This window comes from Crocodylus siamensis, chromosome 7 (assembly GCF_052110815.1).
Source record: "Crocodylus siamensis isolate JL-2025a chromosome 7, ASM5211081v1, whole genome shotgun sequence".
Taxonomy (NCBI): Eukaryota; Metazoa; Chordata; order Crocodylia; family Crocodylidae; genus Crocodylus; species Crocodylus siamensis.
This window is the reverse complement of record NC_143401.1, coordinates 75,399,225-75,421,123: the sequence shown is the minus strand read 5'-3', so window position 1 is coordinate 75,421,123 and position 21,899 is coordinate 75,399,225. Positions and strand designations below refer to the sequence as shown.

The 21,899-nt window shown below is 38.3% G+C and overlaps 1 protein-coding gene across 3 annotated transcripts in view; it reads left to right on the top strand.

Moving 5' to 3' along the window:
* The window catches only part of MGMT (O-6-methylguanine-DNA methyltransferase), a 307,777-nt gene that overhangs the window by 229,001 nt on the left and 56,877 nt on the right, over positions 1–21,899 (top strand). Inside the window, exons 4-5 of one of the 3 annotated variants that reach the window (XM_090057516.1) lie at positions 10,851–10,990; positions 20,462–21,396. In XM_090057516.1, coding sequence (XP_089913642.1) covers positions 10,851–10,990; positions 20,462–20,593 — 272 coding nt within the window. In that variant the 3' untranslated portion in view covers positions 20,594–21,396. Of the gene's footprint in view, positions 1–10,850; positions 10,991–20,461; positions 21,397–21,899 lie in introns of those variants that run through there. The other 2 variants (XM_090057517.1, XM_090057514.1) reach the window with 2 other exon arrangements.

Below are 21,899 nucleotides of genomic sequence, written 5' to 3'. Positions count from 1 at the left end.
GGGGGTTTGAGACCCCAAGGGGGAGAGTTGGGGCCAGGCATGGCTACAGCCACCTGAGCCCTGAGGAGGGAAGTCCCAAGACCCCGAGTAGAGGGGGCATTACAAGCCATGAGAAGCCCCCAGTTGTGAGGGGACAGTGTGAGAAGCCCCAGTGTGAGGGGACAGCATGAGAACTAAAGGGGCAGCAATGAGAAACCCCAGTGTGAAGGGCAGAGGGGTGGAGTCCAGTGAGGGAAGAATGGGGGCTCAGCAAGAGAGCTGAGTCCTGACCCCAGTAAGTCCTCCAATGCTGGGAGGCAGAGTTTGGGTCAAATATAACACCGGTAGTAGCACCATGACCTGCTGCCCGGGGTGGGGTGGGGGGGGAGTGAGAGTCCCCTGTGAGACCCTGATGCACCAGTCGTGGTGTGAGGTACCCCAGTTCCCCACGTCCGTGAAGGAGCACCCAAAGAGGGGGACTGCGGGAAAAGAGTACAGGTCATACAGTGAGGCCTACCAGAGCTTCCCTTGACTGGCCCAGGTAGGGGCCAGGACCAGGAAGACCAGAAGGGCAAGGAGGCCAACAAGAGGCCTGGGGTCCTGACTGGGCTAGCCAGGGCTAGAGGAGCTGAAGATCCCAGTGAGGGGACCACAGCTGGAAGGGGAACAGGTGGCAGGGAGTACCCTCAACTGGCCTATGCTGAGGCCAGGACCAGACTGGACAAAAGGGCCAGGGGCCCACGGTGAGGGACGCCTGAGAGCCGAGGGCCCAGGGTTCTGACTGGCCTGGAGGTGGGCCAGGGCTGGTAGCCAAAGGTCCCAGGAGGGGGACCACACCCGAGAGGAGAAAATGGTTTTGGGGAGCAATATAGCCTGTATGAAGGCAGATGAGGCCACCTGATGAAAGAATTCTAGGTTGGGGTTCAACCAGGAGGATTTGAGACCCAGTGTGGGGCCAGTGATGATAACACCTAGATGCCATCTGTGAGGCTTGGGCTGCAGTGTAGGGGGGAATGGAGGCACAGATAGTGCCCCCTGGCATTGGGGCAGAGAATGGGCAGCCTCCTGCTTAATTAACACCTTCATTAATTAAGATAAAGGCATAGCGGGTGAGAAGGTATGTGGGTCACACTTAGATTGACCCCAAGCAGGCCCCCTGTTACATAGCAGTTACATTTTACTTAAGGATCAGAAGATAATCAGGTGGCTTCTTCATTTAACTCTTCTGCTTCTATGAAAAGCTATACAAATCACCTGGCAGGAAATACCGTGGGGTGATCTGGCTATATCTCCACCAGAGAAGGAGTGTAGATAGCTTTGTAATACCTGATGTCAGAAGCTGTAGTGTAACAGGGAGGGGGTTGTGGAGTACTAACTTAGTGGAGTGGTGGGAATGGGACTCCAAATTGGTGGCTCCTTGGAGTGTCTGTGCTGCTGCTGCTCACTGGCAGACCACACTATGGCTGGGGAATTTGTAAGTCCCCAGAGCAGGTAAGATTCCCCACACACTGCCCTCCCCTACAGCCCTCAACAACATCTCTCTTCCACACCTGGCCCTCCCTGTAGCTCACAAACCCTGTTAGTTATGCTTCTAGTCAAAAAACCAGTCTCAGTATGCTTAAATTCTGAATTAAAGCTTAGATGTTGTTATTTATGTCATTTAAAATCTCTATTTTGCATATATTCTTAGTTGTATTTAAATGTCAAAAGTAGGATGCAGGTTTTGTTAAGTAATAATTTTGCATTTCATAGAGTTGAAATTCAGAAACATAGAATCAGAATTTTTTACTCATTTTTGTTAGTCCTTTCTGTTCCATCTTTATATATTCATATGCAACTCCCACTAAATTTGGCATTTAAGAATAGACAAGAAAACACCCACCCAAGCAAAATACCCACTGATTCCAGGGAATTTAACTTGAAGAAAAACTGGATTAGGCCCACAGAGAGTTGTTTACTTTTAAGAGCAGAATTTGGTTCTATAACTGTTATCTGTTGAATGGCAAAGTCCTTAATTAAGCAAATCAGTTTGCTAACACTTGCAAAGACCCTGTTGTGAAAGGGGTGGAGCCTCACCTCTGACTAACTGTAAGACTGCAGCCTGGCTCTAATTAGCTAAATATCATTAATTAGCAATAAACTGACGCACAACAACAACTATATTCAACAACCACAACAATATGAACAACAATAACAATCGAATATAAACAACAAGGGCAATTCAGTGTAAACAGTGAGAGGGCATTAGAGAGCATAAAGCAGCTTTTCGTATGCAACCAGCAGCACTACTCGCACCCAAATCTACTCAACCCTGGCTGCTCCCCCAGCCACCACAACACCACAGGGATACCAGTCCCCGGGACCCTAACCCTACATACACAACCTCAAGCACATGGAGAAGAGTTTGGCCTCCCAGGCCCTCACTCACACTCCTATGGGATTGTTACTCACACTGTGTCCTTGAACTAGTGGCCTAGTGGCCTCCCAGGCCCTCCAGCCTTAGATGCACACATTTTTGGCACGTGTATTCATGATGCTGCATCACCGTAGCAATGCACTTCCTCGGTATAGTGTGTTGCTACAGTGACATAGGAGCTAAAGATAGCCATACACCAGCAGCACAGTGCAGTACGGACTATTATTGCGCCATCATTTAGTCCTTCCATTTGAATTTGGATTTCAAAATATATAGTATAGCAAAATTGTTTATATTGCTTACCAATATAGTCACTGGTGTACATTATACAGATATTTATAATTTTATTGTGTATATATAATATACATCTATCTTTTGTTTTTATGCCCCCAGAAAATAGAAAGATTTTTCCATCCTAGGATGGAACCAGGAGTTGCATGTTAGAGCACCAGTTTTTAGATGAGGCCTACTAAATGTTTATATTGTTGCTGTTTAGAATTTCAGATTAAATATTTACCCCTTGAGCTGCAATTACAGCACACATTTCTCAGGAGTAAAACAGTCTCTGAGGCAGGTACAACCATTACGCTTTTACCAGTGTAAGTGATCAGAAACTGGTCTACCCATAACAGAACAGCAGTTTGACGCACAAAAAACCAGTCTATGCTCGTAACCAAACTGAAGTTCAGAATACAGAGACTGGTTTAAGAACAGTAAAACCCAGACTAAGATTTGTGTCCCCTTCCCTCCCTCCCCCCCCCCCCCGGCAAATGTGTGTTCTGTTCACTACTGGTCTAAACTATGCCGCTTACAGAAAACCGTGTAATTTCAATTGATTCCACCTCAGGCTTTTTGAATATCTGTACCTAGCCTGAGTCAATGCAGGTGCTATGTTAATTCCCTGCTATTTGGAGGCACAATCTTAACTCTGAATTACAAGATCTGATACAAATGCAAGGTCATTGAAATATGCATAAAAGATGCAGTCTCAAGTAATTTTTGTGATCCCACTGCAAAAGGACATGCTAGTGAAAATAACAATATTGTGTCACTGCTGCCACATATACATACTGTTTACACCTCCAGAATTATTTGATTTAATCTTTTCATACTATCACATGAAGTTAGTCCTCATAAAAGATACTAGACAATCTAGTCTAGCCTTGCAATTATAATGTCTTTCAACAGATTTACTTTAGCACTGATGGGGAAGAAAGTAGAAAATATCCTCACATAGTCAGTGGACCTCAACCATGAACTGGAGTGTCCACTTCTGTGAGCAAGATAGTTCCAGTCTTCATGCACACTTGATCTGTGGCACTTTTGAGACCATCTTTATGGATTCCATATAATACCAATTTCAGTGATGGTTTGTGTTGATTGCCAACAGAGTCTTTAGACTATTAGAAAGTAAAGTTCTGCATGCATAGAATTAAACAAAAATAACTTGCACCCTATGGAGAGAATTTGGATGTTTGACAGAAGACCGAACCATAATAGCAGTGTGGTGAACAAACCTCTTAACCCATAGCAATCAGTTATCTTGAATGGGGCTGTAAGGTAAGCATAACAATGCTGCCACTGTCTCATGGCCATACCTATTTATAGAGCTATTCACAAACTAGTTACGTCTCCTGGATGCCAAGCAGTTTCATAGGGACTTTTCTCCTCTCGGATGTAGTAACTCCTTTGCTTCCCTTGAGTCAGTGGAGCTCTGTGTCTACCTGCTGTGTGCATATCGCACTTCATTTTTTTTTTTTTTAGATATTAGTTCTGTTTAAATAAGACCTAAATAAGTTCTACAGGTTAGTGTTGCACTGTTACTTTGAAGATGTGAAGGCAAAGATATCCATATATATGTAAAGCAACAAATAATAATTTTGCCTGTATCAGAACATTTGTACACAGAAAGGATAAGTACTTACAAGATACACATATATTAACTGGGTCATAAAAATTGTTAAATATTAATATAATGAATGTGAGTTCTGTTTCAATATTTGATTGTATTTACATACCTGAATATATGTTATGCAAATATTAAAGCAACTAATTAATCATTCTTTCTCAATGGAACATATACAATAAGTGTTGTTTGCATCATATGGATATTCAGATTTTTGTTGATTGGGGGATATAAATAAGTAAATAAATTGCAAGTAATCTTTCCTTTTTAAAGGAGAAACTGAGACACAGCTGAAATGAAATCCTTGTAGATGAGGAAACGGCCAAGACCAGAAACTAGGCTTTCTGACGTCTCATTAGTTAACATGTATTTGGCCATGTATTCTCTCATTTGAAAGATTAAAATACGGTATGAAAATAAAAGTATGCTCCTCATAATTTAAAATCAAATGGATGGATATTTATTTTTGTATCAAGTAAACCGTTCATTTGATCCAAAAATGTTTTGCAGTTTAGCTAATACAGAGTGCTGGTAATGATTAAAAAAAAAAAAAAAATTGAATGTTTATATTTTATGTTTGAAAGGCATGATTGCTATGTGCATTTTGAATCCTGTAAGTTTACTTATATAATTAATGTATTATTACTCATTATCTCTTGAGGGGCAGAAGGGTTGTGTGAGAGTAAGCAAGCTTCATAAACAAAATTTATGTTTCTGATTGAAGCAACTCAGTTCTGGCTGAAAAAGTTAGAAAGGGACGAAAAAGCAACACCCCTCTTGTAGGTCCGTGTTTCAGTTGGCAGCAGGTAGAAAAAACTAATACTTGTAAAATGAGGAACTTTTAATAGGTAAATAATTGAGGGATTATTAAAATGGAACCACTTTTCACTTTTTAAAAAATTTCAAAAAATACATATTTGACTCCGAAGTTAGTTGTGGATTGTATACATTTAAAGGGACTTGCCTTAAATGAAAATGATTAATTTATTTTTATACTTTATGCTTGACTATTATGAACCACCTTAGTCTGTGCTTTAGTTCCTCTGCTTATAAGATTATGAAGGTCGTGGCTGATCTGTACAGCCACAGTTGCCACTCATGGTACACATGTGTAGCATGACAAGAAGTGCTGTTGTTGGGATTGCACAACAGATCCCATGGTACCTTCAGTTGAACCTCTGCCAAGGGGCTGAGTTTGGTTTGCTTAGTTTACTTTGAAGTTTATAAACCATTACCAGACATGTTTAGGATTGAACAGGAGACTAACTTGCTCTTTCAGGCACAGATATCTACATAACTACATAGCTAAACACATGGAAGATATCTAGATAAGATTTTTTTAAATTAGAAAAAAAGTTGCACTACCACAGTGATACGCGTTTTGTGGATAAATTGAAAGTCTCCATCCTCAAAGTCAGGCTTGATCTGTTTCATCACTAGTCATTAAAACAAATATCAGAAAACTTTGTCTATCTAATGGCTAATACATCCTAACACATACAGTTTAACTGTTTGATGGATGGTGCGTGTGTGTGTGACAAATTTAGACTTGAATAAATTCATCAAGTTCTAAGCAATTAACTTTTGGGAAAGGAGGATGAATAATCTGTATTCGTTTCCTGTCAGGCTTCAGCTGTTGGAGGAGGAGGAGATAAATTGGACCTATCTACCTTTTCAATCTGTCTTCCCCCTAAGAATTCTTAGGAGCCATGTGGTAGGAGAGAGGAAATTATTGAAGTCATTAACCTGGTGTCCACCATTTTTCCTACTCTTCCATTCTCAGGTTGCCTATCTCAGATCTACCGTGTCTGTTATAGTTACAATGCCTAGAAGAGCAGTGATAGATACTTCAGAAATGTATTGTTTAAAGCAGTGGGAATCAACCTTTTGGGCAAATATACCACAAATTGGCTCCACACCCTAAAAAGTGTAGGACCAATCCTGCTCCAATCCCCTTCCTCTGCCCAAGTTGTTGCTCTGCTTTCTGCTTCCCTCCCTGTGCTTCCTGCCTGATTTGCTGCTTTCCATTCTGCTTCCTGCCCTATCTACCATTGTGCTTCCTGTCCACCATCCCCCACAAAAAGGTTGCCCATGTCATTTGAGATACCTGTACCACAGACCCTGTTTTAGAGGCAGGGTCTGTTTGATTTTTTTTGTTTGTTTGATTTTATAAAATTTGCATCCTTTTCATTTAAATTCTTGTGACACCCACCTTAAATAATATTTTTGGTTTGTCTCTCTCCTACATTAAGATAACTTCATTGTATGAGGCAATGTGTTCTCACAAGCATTGTCTGACTACCAGAATAGTATCACACCTGTACCAGTAAGGTATTAACAGTAAGCTTATTATAAGTCTCATTTTCAGGGGCTTATAACTGGCCTATAAAAATTCAATTCAAGAAAAAATGTTGGAATACATGCATTCTCAGCCCAAGAGAGCATTATTTTGATATTTTTCAGCAAAATTGGTTGATAAAAAGTTATGAGAGTACAATTTTAGTTATAACTTAGATTTCTAATAAAATCTGGCAAATGATTAGTAGGAATGGAAACTCCTTTGGCAGAGAAGGGAAAGGAAATAAGGGGCTTATTCCTGTTCCCTGAAAGTTCATTGAGGCTAGAATATATTTTATATTTTTCCAGGTCTCATCTAAGATCTGGATTGGTGTTTGCCAACACAATATGTTCCCAAGACCTACTGTACATACTATAACTTAAGTCAAACCTTCCAGCCTACATCTGTGCCCAGTGCATACTTTTGTGGTCTGTTTTTATTCCTTCCTTATCTAGCACCACAATGATGAAGGGCCCCAGGTGCAAGCAACCATTTGTGTTTGTAGTTAAACCCATCCTAATGGTCACTGAATATTCAGGACTAAACCGCAGAGGCCATCATAAACAACTGTGCCTCCCGCAGAGCTATGAAATCCCCAAACCAAGCCATAAGCATTCCTTTATGACAATTTCCTAACCCCTCTATCTTCCTGGGTCTCAACTTCTCAGCAGCTTACCTCTTGGACTACCGAGAGGTATGCTGCTGAGGTGCCTTTTTTTCTTAGCTTAATCCTTGCCTTCACATTCCATTTCCCTTGTTAGTATCATCGCCTTTCTCCCCTCTCACTGGGAAGCCATTTCTGCTCTCAGACATTAATTTCTTAGGTTTTTCACATCCAGAGCCTCCTAGTTTACTGTAAGGCATCCCAGTTTCTCTTTCTCCTTACCACAATACAGGGTCTTTTCTTCTGGCTACCCACTTGCCCATCCACTGCCTTTCCTTACATTGCTTCAGTAATGAGTAAGTTATCATTTTGACATGCTTCAGAGGTATCAGTGGAAGGCAGCGTTGCCCATATCCGTGACTAGGTTACTTTAAACTCCTTGTCCTACATGAAGAGTTACACTGCAACTTTCACTGAAATGCCTGTAGGCCTGCAGCTTGGATTGTCGTTCCATTGTTGTCTTAAAAATAAACCAAGGAAGAAACAGTTGGAGATATATGTAAGTGCCTGCTATTGTACTTTCCCATGTCAATGAGAGAATGAATTTTTATTTACAATTTGTTTTAACATTTTGATTCTTACTGCCGGTCCTGATATTTGACCAATGCTACCGTTGGGAAACCGTATTCTTCTGAGTGTTTATCAGGTTCATTTTGGATAAGAAAGTGCTTGCAAATGAATAAGTTAAATCAGTGACCCTGGGACCTATAGTTCTGTGTGCTTGTGAAACATCCCCCTTTCAAAATCCACATTTGATGAATGTCCATATAGAGGGATTTCATAGCTCTGCTGGAGGTGCAGTGGTTTAAAATGGCCTCTGCAGGTTAGTCCATTTAGAGGGAAAATTTGACAAGCTGTTGAGCAATTAAATCAGAATTTATTGTTTTTAAATAACATCAGTTGGTCTGTTGTTGCCAGCAGCAACCATTCTCTGGAAAGAGGGCAGCAGAGAGCATATTAAACTAATAGAATATTTTTCTTAAGTAGTATATATGGTGTTGAGTACTGAGTAGGGGAATGGAGAAGAGATGGTACTTCTGACAATCCATTAAGTTTGGAAGATATAATATAATTTAGTCATGGTTTTGCTTCAGTCTGCCACTCAAGAATTATGTGGTCATCCTAAACTCATGAAAATATAAAGTGTTTTCATATAGAGAGAGAATGTGTGTTAATTTTTATGTGCAGATTTTACTACACTTTATAATGATATTTAACAGCATAAAATGTTGGCACCCGTACTGAAAATTGGTGAAGGTTCAACCATCTAATTTTGAGCAGGTTATGCTTATAGGCACTAACACTTGCAGACAGTTTAATAACAGTATTTGGCACTGTCTCTTAGAGCTGCTTAAACTAATTAATGCATTTGCTCCCTACAGGGTGAAATTGAGTTTTCAGATACATTTATAAAATGATGTGCATGATTGCTAAATATTTCATTATTTTGAACTATAACTTCTTGGGGGGGTTTTGTTTTGTTGGGGTTTTTTTGCTATCATAAAGCACTGTTATATGTTATCTAAAAAAATGCGCAGTAGGTATCAAAATATATGATAAACTGCATCTTTATATTCTAATACATCATTATTTTATTATGTGGTATTTTAGAATGTTAAAAGGTACTCAATAATTTGGCCATCAATTTACACAGTAACATTATTGCTTTGCTCTCCAGTGATGACTTTGGAACCATTCCATTGTTTCTTGTAACTGTTCCATGCTCCAGTTAAGTTTGCACAGACTTCTCATTTTATTCCTACAGGTTTTGTAAAGTTCCAGGTCTATCTACCCTGCTGGGCCTAGCACGCCTCTTATTCCTCTGCCAAAAAGGAGGGCAGGGGGGTGCAATGGGGGATTTGGAGTCAGGCCCTGGCAATGTGGATTTACTTTGTTTCATTGGTTTTAAAAAATGACATCAGGCAATAATTCCCTGAAACCCCTGAGTGCTTAAGGTTAACACTAATCTTGCTGGCTTAAAAAGAGGTTAAAAAAATAATAAGTAACAATTTGATTTGAAATAAACCTTTCTAAAGAAATCACAGTAAACAAAATCTGTTTGCCTAAGGAAACCCTCCTAGCAATCAGCTAGTAACACAACTGCTTGTGCTAATGAACCCAAAGCTGTTAATGTGGTTTCTTCAGTTAAATTGATTCATGAATTTTGAAGAGAACATTATCTAATGAATTTTCTTTGAATAGAAAGCAATTAAAAGGACAAATCAGTCTGATTAACCCCAAAGTCACCCTACTGCCACAAATGGTGTACAGTTTGAAATTATATCATAAAAAACTAGAGCAGATTTGCTATCTCTTTGCCCTCTACTAATCCATGTAAATTAATGAACAACAAAGTTAATTTCTTTGATGACCCTTTTCTAGTATCACCTGGATTATGCTGATGTTTAATTTGCTTAATGTTATAATAAAGGCTAAACAGATTTTTTCAATGAAGTGATTATCATTCCCTTCAGTTAAGAAGTGATTTTTATTATTTAACACACACATAATGGTGTATGGCTTTCCTTTAAGAACAAAATCACATTTTGCTGGGTTTGTATGTAACAGTCAATGGTATTTTTGACACTCGGTTCCAAAATAAGGGAATGGTTTTAATCAACGTACGTTTTATTTGCCAAAGGAGGAGACTAGTGTTTTCATCATGTGTGCTGTTTTCCCCCCCTATTTCTTCCTCTCAATACAGTAGAAGTGTTTTGTAGTTATCTTCAAAGCTTCCACAAGTACCTTGAAAGAACAATAGGTGTTAAACCAAACTAAAATCCTAAACTAGCTATCGGTTTTCCTTCTGTAAAATAATCCTGGTCTAGAAATCTAAAACTCTTCAATGCAGAGGGGAAATTGTTCTAATGTATTCATTTATGCATTATTTCAACTCTATGAACACTAAAAGCAATTTGATAGTGAATTAAAACTAAAATAATGGAAGTTATTTTATTTCCACAAGCCCTTGTCATTAAGAATGTACTGTACATTCAAGGTCACAGCCAGTCCTTACATTCTATAATGTCTAGAATTCTGAATAGTAGCTTGGGGGTCTCTACTATAAAATGCAGTCAGCCAGGATAATACCAAGTCCACTGGCTCTAGGGCTTCTTTTCCAGTGTGTCCCAGCTGAAGTTTGAAATTAACAAGAGATGCAAGAGCTTTATAAAATAAGTAGAGCCAGTTATTTCTTCCCTCCTTAATTTGACTCTATGCTAATTTATACTCTGCCAATTTAATGGAAAACCACATTGTGTGAGTTAACACGATAATTGTACTTGAAGCAAATTAAAAATATAGGAAAATCAAAGCCTTAAATCCCCCTTTTTATAGTGATCAATTACTTGAAGCACTCTCTCTAATAATCATGTATTTAAATATAGTAATATAGGACACAATAATAGGACTGAGAATCTGAGCACTTTTAATATAAAATAGAAAAGTTGCTATTCATACTGTGGTTTAATTGTCATAGGTTTTGACTGTCTTTACTGTTGGTTCTTTGAGACATGCTTATGAATAGTGTGTGACTGCTTTTTTGCAGCTTCATTCACCAGGCAAGTGTTGTGGACCCTGTTGAGAGTTGTGAAATTCGGAGAGACAGTTTCTTACAAGCAATTAGCAGACCTGGCAGGCAACAGCAAAGCAGCAAGAGCAGTGGGAGGAGCAATGAGAAGTAATCCTGTAAGTTCATGTCAACTTTGAAATAAAGTTGATGGAAGATGGTGGGTTTAGACAGAAGGATTTGTGGGCTAAATGTCATTACATTAAATTTATCTGCTATGAAAACTACTCTACCATGAGTAATAAGGTCAGTTAGTGTTTTTAATCAGCATTAATGCACAAACTAGTTTAATATGATTTATTTCTCACCATTCATAGTGCTACTAGGCTTGGAAACTTGGAAAAGATGTATTGTATTTGTTTTAATTTAATTCATCAAGCTATCCAAATTTGGTTATTTGCAAACTTTTTCTTTTCTTTTCTTTTTTTTCTTTTTTGACATACTCTAAAGTAAGGGGAACCTTTTGTCACAGTGACACCTTCTGACAGGATGTGGATGCTTTTGACTGAGTTATGAAGTAGTTTATTCATCCTGTCCTCAAAACAGGTTGGACAGTGTGAATTTGCATATGATAATGCAAGTAGTGAAGAGGTACTACCTTTGGCTCTGCTCCTTGTTAGCTCAGGATCTGAGTTACCTAGGTTGGCCAGGTTCATCTCCTACTTCTACCTGGACCAGAACTTCAACTTGTGAAAATGGTAATATTTAAATGTATATTATGTAAGGGTCTGGCCTTTGAGTTCTTATAGCATTTGGTAAAAAACAGTGAGTCTCCCTTATAGATGCCTCAGGCACCAATCCTTAATGAAGGAAATAAAGCTAGTGGACGTTAGGACACTGAATATGAGGCTGGCGTCTAAATACCCTTTAACGGTTTGGGTCTCAAATACATTCAGCATGATAAGATGGTTTGTGGTCCATTTCTATGAACTGTACTAAATTTGAGGCTACTTAGGTCATAGCATTGGGGATTAGGCCATAAGAAATCAACATGAATGGAAGAGAAGGTAGGAAGTGGGACTTTGGTTTTGTAACCCCACTGTGTTTAGATCTTAGAGTAAACCATATAGGTCATTGGGTTTTGAATGCATGTTTGTATGACATTAGCATTACTTTGGTGAAGGAGCAGAAGCCAGGATGCAGGCTGTATTTGGCTAATAGGAGTGACATTAACATTCATCAGTGTTCATTGTTAAACAAGTTACACAGAAGCCATTAATATAAATGGTCCAAATGATGTTACTGTTTCTTCATCCTTTAGCATACCTAAACAAGGAATACTTGTTTAAAAAGTGAAGTATAGTTTCATTTCTATTAATAATACTGTGGCCTTTTCAGCCATTCTTGAACATATTTTTCCTCATTACCACATGCCCTCAGCTATGTGCGTCTTTCCATGCCTTACTACATCTAGTTATTACTCTAGCATCATATCAGCTGTAATCTTTGACCTTCCATGTTGTTTTTACATTCAGTTTGCTCAGGATTTACTTTAATAAGGTACATATAAGCCTACAACATGTGGTTGCAAAGAATACAAAAATCTGTATACACAAGAGAAAGCGGCTCTACATACACAAATGATAAAGTTTTGCTTTTCACTGTGCCACATACCCTACACACATTTCTCCTGATTTGTAAAGAAAATCCAGCACACAAGTGACCCATATATGGGGACTGGTAGGTATGAATTTAAATGGAAAATGCCACGTGGGGAAGACATGGCCCTTCTGGAGTACAAAACGACTGTGCACGTGTCCTTGTATGGAATGTATTTAGAATCTAATTACAGATGTGCTGTAATGACTGTGTGTGATGGAACAGGCAGGGGCTTCATTAGACTACAGTGAAATATTCAATTTTTTTTATTAGCAGCTTTCGATTGTGAAATGTTGGTATGATATTTTATCAATATATGTCTTTCTCTACAGCTATACAGTGGTCTCTCCTATGCTAAAAATTTGGTATGTCATCAGGGACAGAAACCACTATACCATGGGATGGGAAATAACTAAAATAAAATAGGACCCCACTTTAAAAAATTGCCATAGCTTTGCTGTATATTTTCAGAACTATTTTCATCCTTGCTCACAAGGGAAAAAGCAGGAATTTTCACACCACAACCTGCTGTTACCGCTACTTTGGATGCTGCTGCTCCACTGCAGCCTGAGGGCAAAGCTGGATACATTTCTAGGCGATAGCAATTACATATCCTTTTGCACAAAACTACATTGTTATTCTTTGATAACTGTTTCCTGTAGGTTTATTGTATTCCCTTATCTTAATATATACCATATTGTATTGGAAAGCATTCTTCCCTATTAAAATATCTTGTATTGTCAGGTACGATACAACGCATTGACAAAACATAATATCATAGTGTGTTTCTATATTTTGCTTCATAGGTAAGTCTCACATGCACCCAAAAGCTTATAATATACTTTTTATATTGTGCTTGCAAACTTCACAAACACTAGATATTCATTAGGTTGTTTAACTGCGCACCACTCCTCTTAGCGGGTTTCCTAGTGAACCTTGCCTATTTCTAAGCACACTGTCAGGCTCCGTTTTCAACAAAGATACTGATGTTTAAAAATCTGGCTAAATATGCATCCAGTTTAACATGTTACTGGAAAAGTTATGTGTGAACAATTATTAGAGTACTACAGTTGCTACATTAGGTCTTTATTAAAACCTTTCTTGAGTAGTGTTGCTCTTGTAGGATGGGTCAGAAATTGCATAAATCAATGGGGGGGATTATAGTACACTGAAACATTATTAGCTGTAATTTTTGGTTATGGAGTGCATTGATAAGGGATTTGCTGCACATGAAATACAAAGTATGCACTTTTAAATTCTGTGCTTTTGTTAGTTGCCAGATTGTCATTTTTCCCCTCAACATAATAGTTTAAAGTTCAGTAAATATACCTCAGAGTCCTTATTGTAAAAACTATGCAAGATTAGTTGCTGCAGAATTGAAGTCAGCAATTGTTTGCACTTTGAAATATGTAGTATCTGGTTGTTGACAGTGATTGGTACTTACAACAGTATTCAGAAACATTTATTAGTCCATAACCAGTCTGGAACAATTTAATAGTATTCATTTCCATGAATTTTGGTCCAAATGTGACCAAAGTCACTAAAAAATTTTTTATAAATTACTGAGGGTAGTATTATCACTAAAAATAGGTGTCTATAAACCACTGTAAAATTCAGACTAATAGTATTACCCAAAATACATATAGTAATAAAAAAACATTTCCCTTGTATTTTGTTATTTTGTGGAAAATATCTCTCTTCTCCACAAATCATGTTGGGTTGGTGCTTAATTTCTGTAGTATACATTCTACAAGTTTCCCTTTGTAGTTAGGTTACTTCACATAATTCATACAATGACCTTCAACTTTATGAGAAGGTGGAAAAGGTGCCGGCAGCAGCTGTGAGAGATGCAACGTCTTTGCTTCAAATTATGCCAAGGACATGGTAGGGATGGCTCACCTTTTGCAAGAAAAACTTCAAATAGTTTACTGCAGTTTAGATTGATTGTGAGGTCTGTGGTCCTCAAAGGGAACCCATAAAGTTCAATTAAAAATCTCATTAGAATAGTATAGGAGGATCAAAAAGAAAGCACAGAGACTCTTGGGAGATGGGGAATGTTGGGCTGATTAGTCCAAGGCCATCATAAATGACTATTCTATGACTTAAATAAGATGTCTTCAGTGGTGTGTTAACAGCAATAATAACTGTATACGGTCTTTTATATTCTATCTGCTTATGCTATTGTGTAGGCTAAAACCTAACTAACTGTATAACTTGACACTAAAATCTATCTAACGTAAGTAAAGGGCATTATTCAGCCAAAATGTTTTAAACATTCAAGATTGAATAGAGTAATTGTGCATTTAAGAGAAGATTGTGAAGTATGGATTTGAAATGTTGCAAACACATAAAACTACTTGTGCATTAATTCCTTAGGTGGCTAGCAATAAACTTGAACACATGCTGGTTCATATTACAGTATTTGTTTCTATCAGGGAATAGGGGGTGGAAAAGCAATAGGACATGAGCAAACTGAAAGATTATTTTTTGCTAAGTGTGATTTTTGTTGTATGTTATAACTTGATATTTCAGCTGTTTCCATTATGGCCTCACTGATCTATTTTTGACAGTTTGGCAGCTTTCTGTAAGTATTCAGTCCATCAACCAGTATAATAGGATGGTCAGTTTTCTATTGCATCAAATTGAAAACTCTTAACAAGCAGAGCACCACAGTTGAACACCATTCTGTTTCATCCTCAGACAGAATTTGCTAAATGCAGTTCAAAGGCAATCAATACATTGTGCAGAGAGTTTTTTTCCCCACCTTTTTCTAAACAAACGCATTATTGAGGAGTTAGTTTATTCACAGATTGCCATGAGCGTTAATGACCACCCGAGTCTTGTTCTGCCAGTCACCTAGATGGCTGTTGATAAAGATTTAGCATCATGTTCTAAGTGTCAGGCCTGTCAGTAGTGCTGAACCATTTGACCAGAAGAAAAAACGCACAGGGAGCTATTGATTACAGCTTCTCAGTGTCACTTGTTCACCAGGATTTAGGTATTGATGAGGCTGCGAGTGAAAACAAGCTCTTTCCCTTGTGGGCCTCTACCCAGAAGAACAAAAGCAAAGTTGGAGAAAATATTCAGCTGGTACCAGAATCAGAGGGATTCCATTATTGATTGAAAGGCCCCTTCATGTTATTTTTGTTGGAGACAAATCTATGGGTTTGGAAGTTTTATAGCATTTGAGATAGGGTCCGTGTAAGTGATGGATGTATTGGATGAATTAGATTTCACAGCATGAAGATTTCAATGGAGCTGTAATATTATGAGCTGCTTGGTTATTGATAAAAATTACATTAAATGTAGCTAAGGCTTTTAAAGCTGAAAACTTTTCAGCTTCCTTCCAAAATGTCCTTAGGGCCCTAATAAATTTTAACAGGTTTAATTATTTTAGTACTATGAAAGTTGTCACCACAATTAAACCAAACTGAAGTGATAGTCAATATTTTGAAATTACAAAGATGAGATAGTCTTTATAATGTATTTTCTTTAATTATTTCTAGCACTGGGAAGAATAATGCATAAACATTCAATAAATAATCATATGATATGTATGATGCATACACACATAGTATATTATTTGTGTATGTGTGATTTTTTGTATGCATTTTGAAAAGCATTACATGATTTCCCATATTTTGGTAGGCTTGGGCAACACTGATTATTTTACATCTTTCATTTCATTGGTTGTACTTTACCTATTAATCTCAGCCACAGCCACAGCTTTAACTTTTTTAAAAATAAAAATAATCTGATATTAAAACACTTTTCACCCTCACCTTCCACTTCAGCTTTCCACCCCAGAAAAACGTGGGGTGGGAGAACCTCAACAGTTTTGTGCTTTATTTTGTCTAGTACTGGTACCAGAACCTAATATCTTACCCCCTCTCAGGGATAGAAACAAAGAGGAACCTACCTGGACACTGAACATTCACAATTTTGCTCAGATATACAAAGTATCTAGGTTAGGGCAAGAAGTAACCTGAGCTACTTCTTCTTAGGAAGATTTCTTAGGGAGCCAGATAAAACCTTGGCTCTGTGGAATGACCTGTACCAGCCAGAGGAGGATTTAAACAGTGTATAGTCTGCTCTATGAACCTTTGGATGTGGGATTTTGGCAGTGGAGGTGCCAGTTACAGGCACTCTGCCCATGTTACCACAGAGACAAATGCCTGCCTCTGACCCAGGGGGATCATTTCAGCTCACAGCCAGGCAAGGTTGCCTACCTTTGCAGTACAGCAAATATAGATTAGAGCATGAGGTAGGAATGTAAAAATCCCAAATTCTGCTACTGTTGGACCAAGGAACCTCAGGCAAGCCACATCCCTGTTCAAGCATCAATGTTCTCATCTGGAAGCATCTTCCTTTTGCTAATCACTTTGTTTTTTTCATTGAGAATTAGTGCAAAGTCATGTAATTATTTTATAGCAATTCAATCTGAAATTAGTTTTGCACCTTAAACAATGGGAGATAGTTTTATACCTGTGCTTTTTGTCATTTGTCAAGGATTTTTGGAAGTAAAAAATGAAATGAAACTAATTTAGAAGAATACATAAGTGCACAAAGTTTTCGTGCACCCATGTTATTGTGGGTGGTGATGTGTTGTCCCTGATATATATTCATCAGAAGAAATGCAGTAAATCAAACTTAATCACACCATGTTTGTTTTGGTAACTGCAAAGTAACTTCAGATATAGTGATATAGTTGTGAAAGGAAAGAAGCATGATTAAGTGCTTCAAGATGCTGGCTATTGTAGGTTTTGATCCCTGTCAATAGATGCAAGTTATTACATACCTTGTATTTCATATTTTTTATATTGTGCGTTACCATTTTTTGTTTATAAAAAGGGGAGTGAGTGCAAGCGTGCTCTCACACTCACGCAGGCTCTCACTGTGACCTCCAGTAGCATCTCCCCTGTCAACAGACTCCAAGCCACTGGTACTGGGCCAGGCTGAGGCCATGCTCTGCGCCCCAGGCTGAAGCACAGCTGGAGACTGCTGGTGCCAGAGCAAGGGTAAGAGTGGAGGTGAGGGAAGAAAGAGGCTGCAGAGTGGTAAGAGATGAGGCAAGGGGGGCAGGGGTCCAGGGTTGTGGGGGGCAAGCAGCCTGCCTTCCCCCACCACCTCTCTACCACCTGTCCCCAGTGCTCCCTCTGTCACCTGCCCTACTGCCTGCCCCGTACAGCTTTTCCTACTACCTGACCTCCATCTCCTATCCCTGCCCCTGCTTTCCGTACTGAAATGGTAGTGGGTTCAAATTTAAGGTGATTAAATAATGAGATTCAATATATGGAAAATTTATAACAAATGTATAAATTTTCCATATATATAATCTAATTATTGGGGGGGTCTTAAATTCAGGTTCATCTTGGATTCAGGTAAATGTGGTATATACTGGGAGACATCATCACTAGTTCCTTCTCTGGCCATCTTATTTGATGGGTTTGCACATAAGAAAACCTGTAGATAACTGCCTTCAAAGGAGGGTTCCAACATGGAGCTCTAGATTCTGCGCCAGTATATACATGTTTAAAAGTTAGGCATTGCATTACTTTAGTTCCTTAAGCACTTGGGTCCTTTTTCCTGGGATTTAGTGTTAAGTGTCGTTATCATTCAGCACTTTGTAGGATCAAGCAAAAACAGCAGGAGCTGAGAAGAGATGCTGATGGAAAAGAAGGTAATCAACATTTAAAAAATACTAAATATCAGTGTACGTGAAATCATAAAAAAAATAGGATACATAATGGTGCATAGTGCTAAAAAGTTTTTCTTGTGAGCGCTGCCTTATTCACAGTTGGAAATGGTATTATTGTAAGCGAGTGTTATATCTCAGGACATTGCAAATGAGCATAAATAAAAACTTGATAAAAAACTACATCATCAGAGGCTTTGTTTGTCGCATTTTGTCCACTCCTGCACCAGCTTACCTGACTCAGGGAATATTAACTGCAGTCAAAGTTGGGACTACATTTAGTGTAGACATACACAACCAGGATAGCCCCAACCCAGTTATTATGGGGATGGATAAGTAACAATGGACTTCACGATCCACAACTACATAGAAATTAATACGATTGCTTAGATCATAAGTCAAGCCTAAAACTGCCCCATTTGCACTTTCTCTTCCTCCTCTCTTAATTCATAAACCACTTCAAACACTCGTAGAATATATATATTCTAATGCAGATTTATGTACCCCTTCCTTATGAAAAGTGCAAAATAATGCTTGTTTTGAAAATAGACATTGTCTCCATCTATATATTATTTTTCTCTTCACTGTTAAAATCAAGGGATAGTCAATGTAAAGAAATAAAAAGTCTGCCCTAGCATTCTCCAAAACGCAGATATTGGCAATAGGAGGTTATATAATTTAGGACTGTCCAAAGAGAGTCATCAACAAATCTACTAATAAGTTATATGGAGTTTGTAGCCCATTTACTCTGTTTAATTTGAAAAGTAGTCACAAGGAGAATTAGGTTGTTTTTTATACTGACTGAGATAAAGAACACCCTCTGCAATCAGGAGTCAGGATTTTGTACATGAAGTACATGCGTATTCATCAGTGGACATGGCAAAAACTACCAGCAACAAAAGGTAAATAGTGACTAGCAGGGTGTGTGAAAATCTCAGCAATGTGACATAAAACCATTTTATCTTGTAATGCTATATATATTTGTACTTCAGTTATTTCAGCAGGAAAAAATGTGTTTAAAATTAATGTTTTTAAGAAGACTTTATTCCTTTGATTACAGTTGTTAGAATTCTTTTTTGTGTGTGTGCGTGTTATAGGAGAAATTTTGGTCCTTGGGAAAGGGAAGTCTTTTGTCTTCCTCATATGTTTCACCCCAGACAAAGGAGGACCATCTTGAAAGAGATAGTAGTTCAGTCTCTATGGCTCACTCATTCCTTTTCCTGTCTGCTGACACTGCCAAGAGTGACATTTGTGACAGCAGCTTTTGTGACCTGCTTCACTGGGAACTGGCCTGAAACCACCAACTCATTTCATGTAGACCACTGAACTGCTATCTGATCGGATGGACTTTTGGCCACTAACAATCTAAGCTTTATTTTGGCCACTGGTCTGTGAATGAGACTTCATAACCCATTATCAATCACTGAGCTGTCCGATTGTGTGTTCTGAGTCTGTTGTTGAAGTGTGAGGAAGGCAGAGCAATGGCATTTTTCTCAGATAAAATGTTTAGTATATTGTATGTGGACTTCACTTGCTCCTGGAGAGGGGAGAGACTTTTCCATCCTTTTTAGGAATGTTGCTGATCTCTTCTCTTTCCCAATTTTAATCCCTTGCCTCCCATGCCCAAAACCTGATGCTTATTTTCCCCTGAAGAACTGAATTTAGGGTTTCTTTCCTACTCCTATCAGTTGCAGCTCTTAAACAGCCAGAAGTATCAGTGAGAAATATTTCTCCCTTCCCCACATGGTGCGGTATGCTCTTTTCCATAGACTTCTCAGGGGCCGCAAATAAGCCCTTCACATAGCACCGAACACTCCCATGCTATAAATGACCACTTGATTAGCCCTTTAAGTTGATACAATCTATCAGAGGCAGGGACATATCATTTCTCGCACCCTGCTTCTCAAGCCCCTTCTGTTCCCTGCTGTCCTTGCCCATTCTTTAACCACCTTCCCTGGGTTCTCTGTCTGCTCATAAGTGATTGCTGTTCTTTGGACCTAGGTATGCACTGCTTCCACAGTTAGTTGCTGTGAGAGCTAGGGGGTAGGGGAGTACATAGTATTCACCATAAACAAATCATAGGAAGGAATAGCCTGTGGAGCCACTACTACAGTACAGATGGGCTTCTGCAGGGTGCCCTGGCCTTACTGGCCCCCAGGCAGGGCGTGCTGGGGGATGGGAAATTTATATATATGAGTAGATGCAAGAGTTGACCACAAGAAGCACAGTTCATAATAAACTCAAGAAAAGGCAGACAAATATTTCACAAACCTTATTTTAATTTTATTTTTTTCAGCTCCCGATTATAATACCATGCCACCGAGTGATTTGCAGCAGTGGACAGACTGGCAACTATACAGGAGGAAATCATTTGAAAGAGTGGCTTTTGTCACATGAGAAGCTTCAGAAAGAAAAGTTAGCATATTGATGCAGTTCAGCCACAGCTGTTACACAGCCAAAACACATAACCAAAGATACTTGGCTTATAACAAGCTTTCAGAACACACAGTAGAATTCAGGAAAATGGTAAATATTTGAGTGACATATAAATATAATACAACATCCGAAGTGAAATGTGTGGTGGCACTACTATATTAAAAAAGCTGGATGTGTCCTAGGGGACGCAGCTTGTATGCCCTTTCTTGTTTTTACATTTTACAGCAGAATGAGTACAGCGGACTGTGCCTGTTGTGCATGTATTTTGTTCCCATCTCCAGTCCTGTTTTGTTCTATTTTTAATGTCCATTAAAGCAAGGATAAGGGAGTGGGAGGGGCATGGCAAATGTTAGGTGCAACTGCCCCTCTAAGGAAGCATCTGGCTCACAGAGGGGACAGCCGGCAGTCTAAAGCCTTTGCGTGTTTCTGAGAGCAAAATGAAATGCAAAAGCTACAGCACACACCTCCCTATTCCTGCCCAGCTTTGTATTTGTCCAGATTGAAAAGCTTGTACCTCTGCCAGGATTGGTGCCCAAGATTCTCCTGTTTTCTTTGATGTTTGAACTGTTGAAATGATGTTTTACGTAAACAGTTGTTAATGAAACACATTGAGAATCATTCAAAAGGAAATGGCTATTGAATTGCCTATTCACAGCTTTTCTTTTCAAATTGTTAAAGATGCTTAAAAGATATGAATAAAAAATATTTTGTCTTTATTAACATTGGAGATTGTAGGCAGAAAAATAGATGCTGATAAAGTACTTTATGCTAAAATAAATGTTTCTTTCAAACTAAGCAATTGTTAAGTTGCAGTAGCATGCTAAAAAAATTAAAAGTATAATTAATTTCAGTTATCTTTCTGTAAGTCTCTAATTTTACGTAACATTTTGTTTTATTTCACTTTTCATAATCACATGTTATGCAGTAATCTCCATTGTAAGGGACAAAGCTTTATTTTGTGAAGGTTATCCATGGAATATACAGATAGTTAAAGGATATTGAAGCTAAAATTTCTAATTATTTAAAAAAAAAAGATTCTATGAAAGTAAAATATTACAGATCACCAGAAGCTGAAATTTTCAGTGTGGGAGTTGTAAATTGTTTCACAAAAACACTGATTTTTTATTTATTTATTTTTGTTATAATGCTTTATCATATTGTTATAGGTGTCTCTTTTTTAGAAAGCTTATTGCTAACAAAGGAATTTTATATTGCAATATGTAACTTAGCAAATATGGTAGTATCAATATTGTAGAATTACTTAATTAAAATTGTTTTGCATATCCAAGTGTCTGGCT